Source organism: Triticum urartu, unplaced genomic scaffold (genome assembly GCF_003073215.2).
Source record: "Triticum urartu cultivar G1812 unplaced genomic scaffold, Tu2.1 TuUngrouped_contig_4805, whole genome shotgun sequence".
NCBI lineage: Eukaryota > Viridiplantae > Streptophyta > Magnoliopsida > Poales > Poaceae > Triticum > Triticum urartu.
In genome coordinates, this window is record NW_024115425.1 from 1316 (window position 1) to 20786 (window position 19471).

The window sequence follows — 19471 nt, forward strand, 5'->3', positions numbered from 1 at the left end:
AGACTGCCTAGAACAGCAAGATGTTACGCACCAATCGAGGATGCGGCCACGTGCGACAATCCTTCTTTTGCTCGAGGTCGGTATTCTTTCTAAACCTTTGGCGATGGTGATTTTGACTTGATGCATTTGATTATGTGAGAGTTAAATCTGTGCGATAGCTCATGCGATCACACATGTTTCCTCCGAGTGTATCATATGAGATGGCTTCCCCTATCGCACACCCCTATACTAGTTCCTGATCGTAATAGCGGATTATTTGATCATGAGACCATATTTACCCTATAAAAATTCACAAAAAACATAGTAGATTACTTGATCATGGGATCATATTTACCCTATAAAAAATCACAGAAAAAAAAGTTGTCATTCTCAATCTAAGAGCATCTCCAGCCACGCCCCCGACAGGCCCCCAAGGGCGACTTTTTTCGCGTCAGCACCGGAAAAAACCCTAGTCGTGCCCCCAAGACGCTGAAATCCGCTGGCTCGGCCCGTTTTTGGGCCCGGGGATCCCAGGCCGAACCCAGCGCACTAGGGCGCTTGGGCGCTCCGGCGGAAGGGAAAACCGAGTGTAGGCCACACTGTCAGGCGAAAAGTCATCTTGCACGCCCTCCCACCGCCTTGCCGATCCCGGCGCCGCCCACCCCCAACCACCGCTAGATAGGACATTCCCTCACCAAAAAAGAGAGAGGGTTCCGCTACGGCAACCTCCTCCACCTTCCTGGGTGAGTTTTCCGGCGCTCCGGCCGCGCAGGGCCGAGATACCGGCGGCTGTGCGCCCACCACGCTCGCCAGGTGTTCAATGATTTGTTTGCTCGATGATGGACTCAGACGACGAGGAGGCACTCACAGCGTTGCTGGAGGAGGAAGCCGATTGACGTCCAGGACAAAAAGCATCTCATGGTCCTCGCCACCCTGGCTGGCGTGCTCGCGAGCAATGCAAAGCCGCGACGTGGTGGCTCGGCGCCGGGCCGGCTGAAGGCAAAGAACCGGCATCAACTAGAAGGCTATTGCTCGCTCTACTCCGACTACTTCGCCGACGCTCCACTTCATGACGACAAAGTATTTCCGCGCCGTTATCGGATGAGCCGAAAGCTCTTCCTCTGGATTGTGAATCCCATCCGGGAGTTCGACGGCTACTTTAAGTGCAAGAAGGATTGCACCGGCACACTTGGATTCACCTCAATCGAGAAATGCATGACAGCTATGAGGATGCTTGTATACGGAGCTTCCGGTGATTCACTGGAAGACTATTGACGCATGGCCAAGTCCACGACCATTAAGTGTTTCTACAAGTTCTGCAGGGCAGTGGTGGCAGTGTTTGGACCGCAATACTTGAGATCACCCAATGCTGGAAACATTGCTCGGATCCTCGCACAGAATGCAGCAAGAGGATTTCCAGGGATGCTTGGAAGCATCGACTGCATGCATTGGAAATGGAAAAACTGTCCATTTGCTTGGCAGGGATGTACAAAGGCACAAAAGGCGGTTGCAGTGTGGTACTTGAGGCAGTGGCCACACACGACCTATGGATTTGACACTCCTTCTTTAGTATGCCAGGAACTCACAATGACATCAATGTACTGCAGTGCTCCCCTGTCTTTGCCAACCTTGTTGAGGGTCATTCTCCTCCGGTGAACTTCGAGGTCAATGGGCGGTACTACAACAAGGGATACTACCTAGCAGATGGCATCTATCCAAGATGGTCCACATTTGTGAAGACTATCTCAAACACTGTGCCCGGAGGCAAGAACTCCCACTTTGTGAAGGTTCAGGAGACTTGCAGGAAGGATGTCGAGCGGGCATTTGGTGTGCTCCAATCTCGATTTGCTGTTGTCTGGTACCCCGCTCAGACCTGGTCGAAAGATCAAATGTGGGAGATCATGACTTGTTGTGGCATCTTTCACAACATGATAATTGAGAGTGAGCAGGAAGAGCGAGTGTTTGACACTGAACCATATTACTTGCAGGGTCCTCTTGCCCAAGTTGATCACCACCTACCGGCAACCTGGACTGCCTTCCTCAATATGCGTCAGGAGATCCGAGACCCACTGGTGCATCAACAACTGCAGCAGGATCTAGTGGAGCACCTATGGAGGCTCAAGGGTAACGCCTAGTTCGACGTGTGATGTTTTATTTGTTGAACTATATAATTTGTATTGAACTATTTGATTTCTATTGATTTTCTATGATGAACTATGTGACAAAAAATAGCTTCTGTTGAATTTGTGCCGAAGCACGCCGAATATCGGCCGATAGTGGGCCAATTTGCGCCGATAGTGGGGTAATTTGCGCCGAAAATGAGCTGAAAAGTGGGCCAATTTGCACCGAAAGTGGGCCAAAATCAGCACCTAAGGACGGCGGCTGGGAACCAGATCGCCCCCAGGCCGATATTTCAGCCGGCACTCCCCCAGGACGGCGCTATTTCTAGCCCCTGGGGGCCGAACGAGTGGAGATGTTCTAACAATTGTGAAAACTTAGCTTAGATAATAGGTAGGTCCATATACATGCAAAATTTGCAATAAAAGGATCATCCGTGAGCTAAAGATAAATAGGAAACCAAGTAATCACTAACTTGCCTGAAATAGTCTTTAAGTTACAGTAAACTAGAAATTATTATATCTGCTATACCCATTTTTTCACAAGCATTTGGAACTCTGACATGTTTTTTGAAGTACTGATTATATAGAGTACGTGTGATCTAAATATCGTTTTTGCATTCTTGGAGATACACCGCAAAGTTTAGGGATGTTCATGTTTGTATATTTTCAATCGTAGAGATGTTTCGAATTAGTTGTCTTACATTTGTCTAGATATAGTATCTAGACACGTTTTAGTGTTAGATATCTCCGTATCTAGACAAATTTAAGATAAATAATTTGGGACGGAGTTAATACATGGCATATTTGCAGAATAAAGAAAAAGAAAAAAAGATGTACATGGCATATTCGCAAAGAAAAAAAAGAAAAGAAAAGAGATGTGCATGGTATGATTGCGAGATCTGTCCTCATCGGTCATAAAGAGCAGCATTGGTGGTTGCTGGTTACGTCAAATGGTTGCAAAGTGGTCATTTGACAAGCATGCATATGGGCTTTTTGTTTGTTTGTCAGCATAAACGATAAAATGGGTCATGATTCACATGTTCGAACACTGAACTACTAAATGTTGTATTAGGCCCAACAGCAGTTTTAGTGTAGAAACCATTTTAGTGCTGCAAATGGTTTCAGCACGGCCCTATATATCGAGAAGCTGGTCACTGCAGAAGTGCAGATATATCACATGTACAGTTCTCTATAGAGCGTTTTTTTTGTCCATATATAAAGAAAAATACACGAACCGTTTCTGGAGTATATAATTGGTATGGAGTCGGACAACCCCACGATGAGACGCTTGACAACAGTGTATTGATGGATGGCTGGTCGGTATACACGCACAGCACAGTACCCCTACTCCTAGGACTGGCGAGTATCTTTCATTCATTCCAGAAATACGCGGGTCGGCCAAAAGTAGAAAAATACACTGCGCCCACTCGATCCACGCAGCGCCCTGCACTGCACTGCACTGCACAGCAACGCTTCATGTCAAAAGTCGAGCTCAATCATGCACGCGATGGACGCGGCGCGAACGACCCGGGCGGCACGACGCGAGTGCCCGCCGGGCCCGCCCAGCCCGCCCCCACGACCGTCATCTCGCCTTCCATTCCATTTTCCCTGGACGGACCAGACCCGTCCCGAGCCGCCCTGACCTAGCCAGCCAGCATTTCCTCTTTCGTCCCCCGCCGCCGTGACCAAAAAAGCAAAAAAGGAAAAAGGGGAAATGCTAAAGGAAAAAACTCCGCTCTTTCCTTTCTTCTAGGCCTAGGGTACAGTAGAATATTATAAAAGGAAAAATTCTGCTCGTTTTTTTGCTCTGTGGTGTGTGTTTGTGGCGAGAGAAAATGATTTGGGGAAAGCAAAATCGGGAGATTCGCACGTACGATCGTTCGACACGTCGACGCCCGGCGGGCCTGGGGTGGGGCATCGTGTGGCTGCAGGACCGCGGGGCCCCGCGAAGCGGGCCGGGCCAATGGGTGCTCGACAGCGGCTATGCTCCAGACCAGCCCGGTATTGCATACCGCGCTCGGGGCCAGATCCCTTTAAAAACCCCTCCCCCCCTGCCGGAACCCTCGTTTTGGCCTGGCCATCCTCCCTCTCCTCCCCTCTCTTCCACCTCACCCAACCACCTGATAGCCATGGCTCCGCCGCCTCGCCTCCGCCTGCGCCAGTCGGAGTAGCCGTCGCGGTCTGCCGGTGTTGGAGGGTAGGGGCGTAGGGTTGGCCCGGTTCTCGAGCGGAGATGGGGCGCGGGAAGGTGCAGCTGAAGCGGATCGAGAACAAGATCAACCGGCAGGTGACCTTCTCCAAGCGCCGCTCGGGGCTTCTCAAGAAGGCGCACGAGATCTCCGTGCTCTGCGACGCCGAGGTCGGCCTCATCATCTTCTCCACCAAGGGAAAGCTCTACGAGTTCTCCACCGAGTCATGGTAAATTAAGCACGCGCTGTCTTTAAATTTGTTCCCCAATACGCCTTCGATTTCGATTTCCTGCGCACCGTTCTGGTCCTGCGAGACGACCCGGCCGACCCCAGGGCGTTCTCCATTTCCGCGCTGCTGTTTGGTGGATTCCGTTTGCCCGCTCGCTGTTTCCATCCGATTCTGCCGTGGCTGCTTGCTCGTTTTTCTTAGAATCGATGGGGGAGCTGGCGTTCCGCGCGGCCGCGATTTCTTGCTATGGGGGGTAGGGCGCGCGATGGGTCGCCGGGCTATTTTATGCTCCGCCAGCGCCGGGAAGGTTGTTCATCTGGCGTATTTTGGGGAAATTTTGGTCCCGGACGCGCCAGGTGGCACCCAAGTGGAAGGGTTAAGACGGTAATCTCTTGATATTTCTATCGGGCTGGGGTTATTTACGTAAAAAATATATATGGGGTTAAAGTGACATCGCAATTTAGCATGCTACCTCATCTTCTCATTTGGAATCTTAACTAGACGCTACAATACCTTGTTGTCTCCCTCATCAAATCTGTGCTTGCTGCTTGAACAAATGAACCTCGTCATCTCGGTTATTTCCAGAATTTTGTTCCACAGGCTTTGCTATCATTCGTATTGGTAGCTCCGGCCATGCGGCCATTTTGTTGCTTGCTTGGAGATACTGTCTACGGCACGCACGGAGAAAAGAGTCACTTGACCAGCTAATGCATGGAATTATTGTCTGCAGCTGATGAAACTCCGGCATGAAGAGTCAAACCAAAAAGTAGAGAGTTCCTTCCAAATATAAAATAAGAGTTTCTGCATACTTTTTCCCTTTCAACCATCATAGTTTGCCCGTGATATTTGTTGGTGCTGGCGATGGTTCTTCACAAAGTAAAGGAGTCAATAAAATCACGGAGACTGATCCATTATTTCCCCCACACGCTGACATTAGTCCATGTTAGTTTCCCATTTCTGTCTGCTTCCATAATTCCCGTCCGGCGAAGTACTAGATCAGCCTCCACGGTTTGAAAGTAAGAAATATCATACCGTCGAAAGGATCGCTACTGCTTAGTAAATATCCATTGTTGTTTGTAATCTTGCTGAGAAAGCAACATTACCATCAGCTTCATGGCAAGGACCTGCATGTTGAGGTGCTAAATCTCTTCTAGTTTTGTACCACTGAGGGTATGCGCGGCGCTAACGGAAAAGGGTAAGTAAAGTTTTATTGGCTTGCCTTCAGCTTCCTTGGTTGTTTGACGCATAGGTGCTTGCATGCATGTATCAAGCTGGTCACGTGATGAAAACGCGTAAGAATCAAAGTCGGTTAAATTAAGATATAAATAGATGCAGTCATATTTTAAGCTAGTGCTGCACTGTGAACTTCAGTATCTCAGATCAAAGTACTGAATAAAATTACCCCCTGTTTCCGTGCTGTTCATTTGGAAAAGACTGCCATGAACATCCGAATTGGTAACCATGCATTAATCAGCTTGCCGGCTTTATTTTCTTCTCTGTCGTTCCTTGTCATTTGGTTTGCTTTGCCTACCTCTGCATGATAGGCACGTGTAAGTAGCTCACGGGGACAAGTAACTGCTATGCTTTGTCTAGAGCCTATGAGACAGCACGCTGATGCACCACGATATTCCATGGTTTAGGATCGGAACTAAAATCTTGAGATCTTACAATATTCTAAAAACGCATCTATAGCCTGCATATAACCGACTCAGGCACAAAATCAGCATTGATCGAGCAGGCATCATATGCATACACTAAAATGCAGCTAATGATGTAGCCTGCTGATTTTCTGGACCTGGCTTGGATAATGGTTAATGTACCCAATTGTTATTCACTCTATATCCTCCATCTCCTTATCGGTCGATTAATTTACCACACATAGCAAAGGTCCAAAGCTGACATTGCAACCAACTTTACTCATCTCTAGACTAGTAAACACGAAGTAAGCTGTTAGGGACTGTGTGATGGGTCTATGTTACATGCATTTGTTGTCGGTCTAGTACTTAACCAAGTCTGGGAACCAGTTATCCTCTACACCTATTGTGTCCCTAAACCTATATACTTGAGAGTAAAACAGAAGTTATTCCTAGGAATATCTGACTAAGCTATGGGATAGTCAACTTCCATTTTTGCTCCTGCCACATCTTGACTTAGTCCACAAATGACATATAGATGATCAGCTAGAACCGTTATTTAGAGTTTATATCTGCTCATTACATGTATTAATTCCATGAAATAGAAGAAAAACTGAATAGGCACACAATATAGTTGAAGCTCGGCAGATGACTTCATAAGTGTCATATCTATCAACCATTTCACATATTGTTACATTTTTGCTGCAGTGATATTTTGTTAGCTCCCAGTTACAAATTAACTAATATATGGAGATCCTGGGCACGTACATGTAAGCAGATCCTATCGACTTCCGTGGATCCGCTGATGGAATCACACCTCAGGATTTCATGGCATAGTCTTTATATGTCATGAACTGGTTGTTACTTTATTTATTTATTTTACACTGTGTTCGCCCACCCAGATGATAGAAATGTTATGTATTTAAAATGTAATCTCACAGTCATTGCTGTTGGTATGGACCGTATGCCAAAAAGGGTTTTACCATGAAGTCTATTAATGAATAATTATTTATGTTACAACTTGATTGCTTTACATTAGTTAAAATTAGTTATTTTGTACCTTTGTGCCCCCCTTCTTGTTCAACCATTTATCTTACCAAACTATGCATCAACAAACATGTACAGTCACTATTCATAAATTTCATATTCTCAAAATTTAAATATTAAGAACAAAAGTTATGTTTCTACTTTTTCCAACTGACAATTCTCTGAACTCAAATTTTATAATTTGAAATTTTAATATTAACATTTTATTTTAAAACTTTTTGAATTTCTTTTTTATTATAAAAAAGTTTGGATGGCATAAATTTATGTATGAACTATTATGAAACCACAAGCAATAACGAAAGTGTGTTTTTAAGCAAAACCTTATGACCCATCACTCAAATAGTTTGCGTTTGATTTTCAAATTGACGCGCATTAAAGACATATACATGCAGTCTTCATATCACATGTGTGCTTTTCCTGCTTAAGGTAGTAGGACTATCTCTTTTTTGAGAAAAACCGATTACAACGTAGATGCACACACAAGTGCACATTACCACCACACGTACACACTCACACAATGTTTAGTAAGGACTAAAATTGTGGAGCTTCAAGATCTCTGGAACGTCAGGAATGTCGCCTCCCACGGAACGAATAATCCGCACAGTGTGTCAAACCATTGGTTCGATCTTCCTTGGTGTGCTGTGAGTCAAGGTATTAAAAAAGCGGTAGGCGCTAATCTGAATTTTGCCTATGCCTAGTGCAATGACCGCCTAGGCGCACTTATGCCTTCGTATGACAAAGGAGATTTTACAACAATGAAATCAATGGTGCGGAGCCTAGAGGGAGGTATCGGTGGTGAGTTGGAGTGAGAAATCCCTCCTCTGATTCAACCTTTCTTGACAACATAGCCCAAACAAGACCGTCCATTTTCTTTGCATCCCCCTTTTCCCGTCTCTTTGTATCGTTAGGTCTCTTTCATTCGTCATTTGTATGTAGCGATAATGGTGGTGTCTGCAGCTTCTTCCCTGCATTCGCTTCTCCTTTCCTACCGTCGCCGGAAAAAGATCTCATCGGTCATGGAGAACATAGTCGGGCGCCTAAACCTTGGCCTATGGCAAAAGTGAGGCGGTAGTCTGCTTAGCGCCTAAGTGGCTCCTTTTCATTGTCCTTTTTTCCATGTTGGGAGTACAACCGCACTCCTAACCCACTAACCATAGATTGGTTATCATCTAGTACTTTCTGTACCACTTTTATCTTACAAACGCGAGGGTATTGTGGTGGAGAGCCATGTATTACAACTTAGATAATCAAAATTCAAAATTCAAGCCTCTGAAGATCCTTTGAAAAATGTGTTTTGTCAAGGGCAAAAAATATATCTTTGTTTGCCATACCAAGATACTCCCTCCGTAAACAAATATAAGAGCGTTTAGGTCACTACTTGAGTGATCCGAACGCTCTTATATTTGTTTACCAGGGAGTACAAAAGACCATATTCTTGCACTAATTTTTACTAGTGGTTATGCCCGGGCATATGAGGGTCGGGAAGGAAGGCGCAAGGGACATCTAGTAAAAATTAGTGAGAGAATAACCGCAAGGGACATTGTGCACTAATGTTTACCAGGGAGTACAAAAGACCACATTGTGCCCGGGCATATGAGGGTCGGGAAGGAAGGCGCAAGGGACATCTATAAGATGGCTAAGATCGTGAGGAAGGCGAGGGATGTCAAACAAGTTAAATGCATCAAGGATAGAGCAGATCAACTCCTGGTGAAGGACAAGGAGATCAAGCATAGATGACAGGAGTACTCCGACAAGCTATTCAATGGAGAGATGAATCTAGGGGTCTGAGATTAGGGAGGCTTTACAAAGAATGATGTTATAGGAGTCATTGGGCACCACTTAAGAGTAATGGCAAGCGTGACCAAAAATCAGTTTGTTTTCATGCCTGAGAGGTTGATCATGGAAGTCATTTTCTTGGTATGAAAACTTATGGAGAAATACAGGGAGCAAAAAGAAGACTTGCATATGATGTTCATTGACTTGAAAAAGTCCTGCAATAAGATACTGCAAAATGTCATGTGGTGGTCCTTGGAGAAACACAAAGTCCCAATAAAGTACATTACTCTCATCAAGGACATGTACGATGATCTCATGACAAGTGTTCAAAAAAGTGATGGCGACACTGATGACCTTCCGCATAAAATAGGACAGCACCAAGGGTCAACTTCGAGCCCTTATCTTTTTGCCTTGATGATGGATGAGGTCACAAGGGATATGCAAGGAGATATTCCATGGTGTATTCTCTTTACGATTGATGTGGTGCTAGTCAATGATAGTAGCTCGAGGCATAATGGAAAGTTAGAGCTATGGAGACAAACTTTGGATCAAAGTTTTTAGGCTTAGTAGAACTAAAATTGAGTACATGAGGTGCGGTTTCAGTACTATTTGGCACGAGGAGGTTAGACTCAATGGGTAGGTGGTACCTCAGAAGGGCACCTTTTGATATTTGGGATCAGTGTTGGAAAAGGATGCCGATATTGATGAAGATGTGAGCCATTAAATCAAAGTCGGATGGAGGAAATGATGCCAAGTTTCTGGTGTTCTCTCTTGACAAGATAGTGCCACGAAAGCTAAAAGGCAGGTTCGATAGGATGGCGCCCCGCAATGTATGGCGCTGAGTATTGGCCGACTAAAATGAGACATATTCAACAATTGGGTGTAGCAGAAATGCGCATCTTGAGATGGATGTGTGGTCACCCAAGAAAGGATCGAGTCCAAAATGATGATATACATGTAGAGTCGGGGTAGCACCGATTGAAGGGAAGCTTGTCGAACATCGTCTGAGATGGCTTGGATATATACAAAGTAGGCCTTTAGAAACTTTCGTGCATAGCAGGCGGTTAATACATGCTAATAATGTAAGAGAGGTTGGGCTAGACCAAACTTGACATGGAAGGAGTCCGTGAAGAGAGATCTGAAGCACTAAAGTATCACAGGGAACTAGTCATGGACAGGGGTGTGTGGAAGTTAGCTATCCACACGCGAGAACCATTACTTGGTTTTGAGATCTTATGGATTTCAGCTCTACCCTACCCAACTTATTTGGGACTAAACGCTTTGTTGTTGTATCTCTTGCCTTGGTCTTAGCAACTTACCATGTGCATGTCTTTTCTCAAAAAGCAAAATTGAATGCCAAGTATTTCCTGAAGTTGTACATTGTACAATTTGATGTCCTTGCTCCACGGTACATCAGATTTCCCATCTCATGATGATGCAACAACTAGGTCTTAGAGCAACTCTAGCAGAGTCTTCATGGCTTCCGTCGCTATATTTCTTTTATCTCGCTCCATACACAGGTCTCGTGGCCTCCATATTTGGAGGTTGGAGAGGTCCAGTATGGAGCTCGCCCCAAAACCAACCGCTAAAGTTTTAAGCTTCCTCCTCGCGCCTCCTGTCGGATTTGAAGCAACCCGCGCCCTCGGATTCCTATGGCGGTCCATTGGATGACCGCCATGCGGCATCATCTTCTTGCTTGCGTGTGAGCAGACTGGAGGTGTGCGAGTAGGTCGCTGCAGCATTTCTCATAGGGAGGCGCGCCCTTCGACTACCCGCCATTAGCTGCCACCCGCGTCCCCAAGTGCCTCCCTAATGGCGCCTGCGGTGGCCTGTAAAAGGCCGACGCCCTCCGCTCTCTAGCTTCAATGCTATCTTCGACGCCTCTTATTCCAATCTCACACGCCTCCAATCCACCATCCCCTTTGTCGTCCACAGCGCATCCAAAGGAGCTCCCTCTCGCCTTCAATTTTTGGCATAAGGTGGAGGAGTAGCCCGCGGATCCTTTGCCCCCCTTTAGGGACCAGACGAACCTAGTCCTGGAGGGGGGCTGCGCAGAGCAACTTGTAGCACCCAAGATTCTATCCCGATCACGTGATGAATTCATGATCGGAGCAGAATCGCATTTCGAGCGCATAGCGAGGTGGATATCATTACAACATACCATGCACTAAATAGATGAGAATACCAGATAAAGGTTTACACTCGCCACAAGCTACAACATGAATACATCAATACACAACAATCATCATACAGGAGAGCAGGATCCAACTATGGATGAAATCAAACGAAAAGAAGAACGACATCTACCCTGCTAATCCCGGGCTCCTGAACTGGAACCCATCCTATGATCGACGAAGAAGCAGAAGAACTCCAAAAGCAAACATGCATCGCTCTCACGTCAAGCATCGCTTTATCTATACCTGCACCTGTTGTAGTAATCTATGAGCCATGGGGACTCAGCAATCTCATTACCAAGGGTAGCAAAACTAGCAAAGATTAATGGGTATGGAAGGGTTAAGTGGTGAGGAGGCTGGAAGCATTAAGTATTTGTATGGTGGCTAACTTACGAGTACAAGAGTAAGAAGAGTAAACTACACATAGCGGTCGCAAACTATTAATGATCAAGAAGTGATCCTGAACTACTTATGAGTCAGTCATAACCCCACCGTGTTCACTTCCTGAACTCCTTGGAAAAGAGACGATCACGTAACGCACGCGGTTGGTGTATTTTAATTGGGTTCAGTGTCAAGTTCTCTAAAATCGGATATTATAAATTTTTAAGTCACCACATAACCGCGGGCACGGCTTCCGAAAAGATTTAGCCCTGCAGGGGTGCACCAAGTAGTCCATTATAAATTACCACATGCATCTGATGGAACATCCTCACACCATGGTAACACGATGCTTACGATAAGGAACCCCGGTGGACAAGCCACTCGTCAAAGGCAAAACTAAACCAGCAAGACCACCCGGTGTGTCGTCACCCCGATAAGAGCCGCGCCTATTTTCTAGGGTTGCCTAACCCTTGGGATCCCTTGGACCACCTTACTATGTGCATGTTTTCTTTTCACACGGGCATTTATCTGCTTTGGCATCAAAGCTTTCATTTGAAAATTTGCTACTACCACCTATATTTGTACTGACAATACCTTTGCATGGACCCACACATTAGGTTTTAAAATGGTTCTCACATTCGTGTTGTCTTACTTATCTAGGCATGGCTCTTGCCCAGATAATTGTTGTTGGTCACACCCTTCTATATTATCGGTTTGTGAGTCTAGCTGATTGGATATGTGAGTTGTTGCACACTCTTGAACTGATTTTGACTTGATGACCATTGTAACCATTTGCGGGTTATAGGCTAGCACATAGTTCAACACTATAACTAATTGTTGGTTCATTCCTACTATAGGTTATAGGGTAGCGTTTGACAATTTTCCATGTGTTGTGGGTACTTGTGACAATTGAGGACACGATGTTTGTGGTGACAGAGAACACGTTGACCTCCACAAATAGTTAGGATGCTGGGTAAAGCCTACGGGAAAACAGGGAGAAGGTATAGGAGGAGAATAACATGAGTAGTAAAAAAGTTAATGACTTAAATACAACATCAAGGAACGTTTCTTAAACTGAAGCTCTAGCACTATAGTTAAATAATTTGAATCCGGCAGAAATTATACTAACCTTGCCTAGCACAATTCCACCCCTAAACTTCTGTTTTGCAAATTTCGTTAAGTCTATAGACAGAAGAAAAGGGTCACTCTATTTTCCCAACAAAACTTGAACAACACCAGAACCTTAATTTGAAGTCAGTTTCGTGCTCTTTCTATCATTTACACGTCACAGTGAAATGCTTTGCAAACTATTTGACCAGATGCTGTATACCACATTTGAATCTCATTTGCATATACTGACATGAAACAACGCATTACAGAAAAGCTTCTGATATGTCAAAATGTATCATATATCAATTCTTGAGATTGTGCATATACTGGACATTAATCTTGTTTACATGTACTTCCAATGACTAGATATTTCTTTCTCTTATGCAGTATGGACAAAATTCTTGAACGGTATGAGCGCTATTCTTATGCAGAAAAGGTTCTCGTTTCAAGTGAATCTGAAATTCAGGTAAAAATGAAAAACAAACGGTTTGCTTTCCTTTAGCTATGAAATAAATTGTTGCCGATATCAGATGTTCTGAAATTTATTTGTAGGCCACTATATTTTGAATGATTTCCATGCGCTATGAAGTTAATTGACTTGCAACTATGGATTGTTGGTCTATTTGATTCTCTTGTAACCTATTATCAGTTTTTCTTCGATGAATGCTTAGGCATGGTCGAATAATGTAACCAAATACCACTTGACCAATTTACTTTCATGGCTACTGAACTAGACTAGCGTGCTGATTCGTACATACTGCCTTTGGAAGAACTACAAAAATGTGATCTGACTTTAAGAGTTACTAAATTAGTACGTAGTAAACTGCAATGCATGGCCAGATCAGCAATTCTGGATTAGCCGGCTGAGTTTTTGAAGGGCTTAGCAACAAAAATTGACAAGCTTATATATTATAATGGCTTTAAAATACTTGTGTGCATCAGTGAAAATCACAATATTTTGATTGCAATAACAAAATGCTATCCTAGATTATTAAGACTTGTTACTAGATTGGTCATTGATCTTAAGTTCTTAGGATAAACTGTTGAATCTCCAGTCCTTCGGATTGTATTATGCTACTAATGGCCATTAAGGATAGCCCCATGACATTAGTTCTCATCTCCAATTTTTCTGTATTGTTTGCGATATTGCTGCAGTTTCTTATTACAGCTTGTCTAAGGCTAACCATCTAGGATAAAAAGTAGATCCTGCAGACTTAGAAGATCCAGTTAGGCTCAATATTCTTATTTTTGTAACTCGGAACTCCAGGACCTCGCTTCAATTTTTTGGCCAATTTTTGTACAAACCAAGTTGTAGCTCCAACTGAGGGATCCAACCAGTTCTATCTGATTGCTGACAAACAGATTCAGCATGTACGTATGACGAGGACTATTTAAACATGTAATTACTAACCCAAAAAATATTCCAAATTTTATTTAAATATTTACCTCTGCTGCAGCATTTTTAATATTACGAAATATGATTTTTACATCTGATAGTAACACTTGTTGCAGTGACATAATTGATTTGAAGTTATGAAAATTCAAGTTCACTGCACAGAACAATCCTTCCTGATTTATGCCCCCGGGGTAAAGGAGGAGGGTTGTGATAGGCTTGGCGAGCCAACGTAAAAACTCAGCCACTCTTATGGAGATGAAACCCAAAAGCCAAAGAGCTAGCTATGGACAGGGGCGCGTGGAAGCTTGCTATCCATGTGCCAGAACCATGAGTTGGTTGCGAGATCTTATGGGTTTCACCTCTAGCCTACCCCAACTTGTTTGGGACTAAAGGCTTTGTTGTTGTTGGTGGTGGTGGTGGTGTCAATGTTGTTAAAGTCTCTTTGTTCATTTCTGAACTAACTTAGCCTATTTGTAGCATTTCTGTCATTGTTCCTTCCTGTCCCACCCAAAGTTAGTAATGCGGTTGTTATTTGTTTGTGCAGGGAAACTGGTGTCACGAATATAGGAAACTGAAGGCAAAGGTTGAGACAATACAGAAATGTCAAAAGTAATTTGTAACGATTTTGGTTGATTGCCAGTATATTGTATACACTCTGAAGATAAATGGGACTGAATTTCTACATCCTGCATATGCAGGCATCTCATGGGAGAGGATCTTGAATCTTTGAATCTCAAGGAGTTGCAGCAACTGGAGCAGCAGCTGGAAAGCTCACTGAAACATATCAGATCCAGGAAGGTACTGATTTAAATGATTTGATACAGCAGCACAATATATAAAAAAACAAGAAAAACACTTGCAGAGAAGTTCAGCAAAGTATATCTGAAATCAGATTCTAGACTGAGATGTTCAAAATATGTATATGCATTTTAGTCATATGCTCTTCATAGTTAAAAAAATGACTAATTTTTTTCATTTTTTGTACTTGCAGAACCAACTTATGCACGAATCCATTTCTGAGCTTCAGAAGAAGGTAAGCTGTCAACCTTGCATACCTTATTCGGTATTCGAACTGGTCAACTTGTCATGAAGCCTTAGCTTGTTTCAAGATTTGTGACATTATAACATGTATGCAAGTAACTGGTCTACATGCACGTAACCTCATTACATCGTTCTTGCTGCAGGAGAGGTCACTGCAGGAGGAGAATAAAGTTCTCCAGAAGGAAGTAAGCCCGTTATATCACCTTATGGTCCAACCGGTCTAAATTGTTCCGTATAGCAAATTTTATTGACAGAGGTCCGTGTCCCTTCCCCACAGCTCGTGGAGAAGCAGAAGGCCCATGCGGCGCAGCAAGATCAAACTCAGCCTCAAACCAGCTCTTCTTCTTCTTCCTTCATGCTGAGGGATGCTCCCCCTGCCGCAAATACCAGGTGATGATGTACATCACAAGTCTAATCTTATTCAGAGTTCAAGGAACCATCTCTTGAATTGGTCGGGTTGTTCCTTGCAGCCCACTTTTGGTCTCTATGCAGTTCTGTCGGGCCACATTTAAGTAACATAATACTAATATGCTTGTGTTCGCTTTGGTTGTGCAGCATTCATCCAGCGGCAGCAGGCGAGAGGGCAGAGGATGCGGCAGTGCAGCCGCAGGCCCCACCCCGGACGGGGCCTCCACCGTGGATGGTGAGCCACATCAATGGGTGAAGGGCATCCAGCCCATACAGGCGTACTATTCAGTAGAGGGTAACAAGTTGCACCGGCCAGCCTGGTGTATGTTGCGGTTGCTAGCACGCCTGACCCCTTGGAGGGGAAAGGAAAAGAAATCAGAGTAAAGTAGCAAGCTGCAGCGATGTGTATATTTCACTTTGTCCACCTCAGTTTCCCTCCCAGCTGGGCTGAGATGGCTGTACGAGTAATTTACCATGTAATCTATATGTAGCTTGAGTGATGAATTTTCAAGTTTCCATGATACCCGTCTCTACTGGGTGTTGTTTATGTGAATTAACCTATCAAATATGAGCATTGTGTATATTGTGATTCTTGAAAATAAATAAATCAGGACCTTTATGTCTTCGTCGTCTTCCCATCTGGACTTGAAAGAGAGTATACCAATTGGATTTTAGGGATGACATCAGAGTCACCAACGCAAAAGGTTCTGCCGCCCATACATTTCCTGCCATCATAAACCGAGAGAAACATGCCATAAAAGAAAAGGAATGATTGATATGGATACTCTGCACTAGTTCTAAACAGCACACTTTTTAATCAACACCAATGAACTATGCAGTTTGAGCCTGCTGACGATATTTTGGCCTTTTTTTAGAACAATATCATGAACCTCATTCCCACTTTTTCGAGGACTCATTAGTCTCCATCATTCTTTCCCTCACTGGGACAACGCTCTTATAATGATGATCACACTTCTTTTTACTTACAACTCGATAAACCGAATGATATCACTACATATGAATGCCTCTGGCAGTGTGTCAGGATATGCAATGATCTAGCGTAACATGTATAACAATGTCGAACGGTGGCTTTGCCACAAATATCATGTCAGCTCTATATGATCATGCAAAGTAAAATGACAATGAACACTCGAGTCATGTGAATAGTAATCATGGAAGTTGCATGACAATATATCTCTGAATGACTATGAAAATGTCATGATAGGTAGGTATGGTGTTTGTTTTGACGAAGGGTGCAATAAGGTTTATGTGTGATAAAGTGTGTCATACCACAGGATTTGGATGCATCGGCGAAGTTTGCACCAAGTCTCGAGGTAAGAATGAGCAATGCATGGTACCAAAGAGGCTAGCAAAATATGGAAGGGTGGAAGTACTTAAAGTCCACAAATTCACATTAGTCATAAGAACTCAAGTATTTATTGTGAAATTCAAATACTAGGCGCGAAACTTTCTGTTTTTGCACAGAATCAATTCAACTATCATCTAAATCATCACAAAGACTTTACTTAGCACAGACTCAAAATAAAAGATAAAAACACAATCATTACAGTAGCAATAACCATGTTGACTCACAAGGCAGAAAAGAAAAATAAAGATAACTATCGGGTTGTCTCCCAACAAGCTCGCTCTTTATAGTCATTAAGATAGGCTTTAGATTTCAATGATACTCACATAAAATACAAGAATTTAAACACAAAGAGAGCGTCATATAACATGTAATGATCACATTTAAGTCTAATCCACTTCCTATGTAAAGGCATTTCATAATCAAACTAATTATCAAACTAAGCAATATTTAGCATATGCAAATGCAAGAAAGAAGGATGAGACATTACTAATTTGAACATCAAGAGAGGTAATTGAGTAACATGAAGATTTCTATAGCTATACTTTCCTTTCTCAAAATAATTACATGTAGAATCGCAATCAAATTCAACAATATAGCTATCATATAAAATATTCTCTCCATGATCCACATGCATGCAAATTTTATCATCTTCCAAGATAGTGGGATTATATTAACATCAACTAAAGTCATGACCTCTCCAAACCAACTTTTATCAGAAATTTCGTAATATTGATTGTTCTCCAAAATAGTGAGATTCCAAACCCACTTTTAATATTCATAGCATTATGATCGTCACCCCAGTCATTGTCATTAGCACAATTAACTTTCATGGAATTAATATTAACAACATTGCAATCATGTTTTTCATTCAATAAATGTATCCCAATAAGCAGCAAGTTTGAAAAGATTAGCAAGTGGATGAGGATCCATATGTCTTTATTTTTATTTTATTGAGTCATCATGAAAGAAAGCATAAATAAAGCAAGAAAATAAGGTGTGTGTGTGTGCAGGTACCTAATTTTTTTGGTGAAACCTCCTCGTCAACGGCGTCGGAAATTCTTCTACTACTTGTGACAGGCGTTGGGATTTCCCCAAAGAGGAAGGGTGATGTAGTATAGTAGCAGATAGTATTTCCCTCAGTTAAGAACCAATGTTTATCGAACCAATAGAAGATTCACGCAAACAAAGATAAATTGCACACACACAAAACAAATACTTGCACCCAATGCAGGCAAGAGGGTTAATAATCCCCTTGTACTCATTAATTGCAAGATTAATTCTGGTAATGATAGATAGATAAATTGTAAAACAAAACAATTAAATAAATTGCAGCAAGGTATTTAGGATTTTAGTAATATACTATGAATGGACGCGGGGGCCATAGCTTTCACTAGAGGCATCTCTCTCATGAGCGTAGTAACTGTGGGTAAACAAATTACTGTTGAACAATTAATAGAAGAGCGCATAGTTATGATGTTATTCATGGCACGATCAATACATAGGCATTATGTGTAACGCCCTCGATGCGGCTATATCTCCCACGTGTCGAAGCACGACTTAGAGGCATAACCACATTGAAAGCAATGTCGTAAGTGAGGTAATCTTCACACAACCCATGTAATACATAAGGGAGAAAGATACATAGTTGGCTTACAATCGCCACTTCACACAATACATGAATAAAGCATTACATCATCCAGATACAAACAAGGTCCGACTATGAAACCAAAATAAAACGAAGACTACCCAAAATGCTACACAGATCCCCGATCGACCCCAACTGGGCTCCACTACTGATCAACTAGAACGAAACAACACAAAGGACAAGATCTTCATCGAGCTCCTCCTTGAGCTTGGTTGCGCCACCTGCTCAGTAACATCGGCACCTGCAAACTGGTTTTGGAAGTATCTGTGAGTCATGGGGACTCAGCAATCTCACGATCAAGACTATTTAAGCTTATAGGTAGGGTAAAAGATATGAGGTGGAGCTGCAGCAAGCGACTAGCATATGTGGTGGCTAACTTACGCAAAAGAGAGCGAGAAGAGAAGGCAAAGCACGATCGATGAACTATGATCAATAAGTGATCCTAGAACAACCTATGTCAAACATTACTCCAACACCGTGTTCACTTGCCGGACCCCGCCGAGAAGAGACCATCACGGCTACACACGCGGTTGATGCGTTTTATTTATGTTAGGGTTTAGGTTTTCTACAACCGGACATTAACAAATTCTCATATGCCCATAACCGCGGGCATGGATTTCGAAAGTTCAATCCCTGCAGGGGTGTCCCAACTTAGCCCATCACAAGCTCTCACGGTCAACGAAGGATATTCTTTCTCCCAAGACAATCCGATCAGACTCGGCATCCCGGTTACAGGACATCTCGACAATGGTAATACAAGTCCAGCAAAGCCGCCCGATGCGCCGACATCCTGATGGGAGCTGCACATATCTCGTTCTCAGGGCACACTCAGATGAGACTAGCTACGAGTAAAACCAACCCTCAAGTTTCCCCGAGGTGGCCCCGCAGGCAGCTTAGTCGGACGAACACTCAGGGGAGCACTGGCCCGGGGGGGGGGGGTTAAATAAGATGACCCTCGGGCCCCGGGAACCCA

The 19471-nt window shown here is 43.5% G+C and overlaps 1 protein-coding gene across 1 annotated transcript; it reads left to right on the forward strand.

The window, feature by feature from the left end:
• Nucleotides 1–4149: 4149 nt before the first annotated feature.
• On the forward strand, nucleotides 4150–16109 carry LOC125528346 (MADS-box transcription factor 14-like). The gene is made up of 8 exons (XM_048692822.1): nucleotides 4150–4517; nucleotides 13027–13105; nucleotides 14580–14644; nucleotides 14734–14833; nucleotides 15027–15068; nucleotides 15220–15261; nucleotides 15354–15466; nucleotides 15632–16109. Exons 1-8 carry the CDS (start codon nucleotides 4333–4335, stop codon nucleotides 15738–15740), a joined length of 735 nt encoding a protein of 244 aa, XP_048548779.1. The 5' UTR covers nucleotides 4150–4332; the 3' UTR covers nucleotides 15741–16109.
• Nucleotides 16110–19471: the final 3362 nt, after the last annotated feature.

What these genes read in the sequence shown, in the direction of transcription:
- LOC125528346 (XM_048692822.1), top strand. Translation starts at nt 4,333, where the DNA reads ATGGGGCGCGGGAAGGTGCAGCTGAAGCGGATCGAGAACAAGATCAAC. An exon ending in CAAGTGAATCTGAAATTCAG is followed by an intron (nt 13,106 to 14,579) that starts GTAAAAATGAAA and finishes TTGTTTGTGCAG; the next exon opens with GGAAACTGGTGTCACGAATA. An exon ending in CCCCCTGCCGCAAATACCAG is followed by an intron (nt 15,467 to 15,631) that starts GTGATGATGTAC and finishes TTGGTTGTGCAG; the next exon opens with CATTCATCCAGCGGCAGCAG.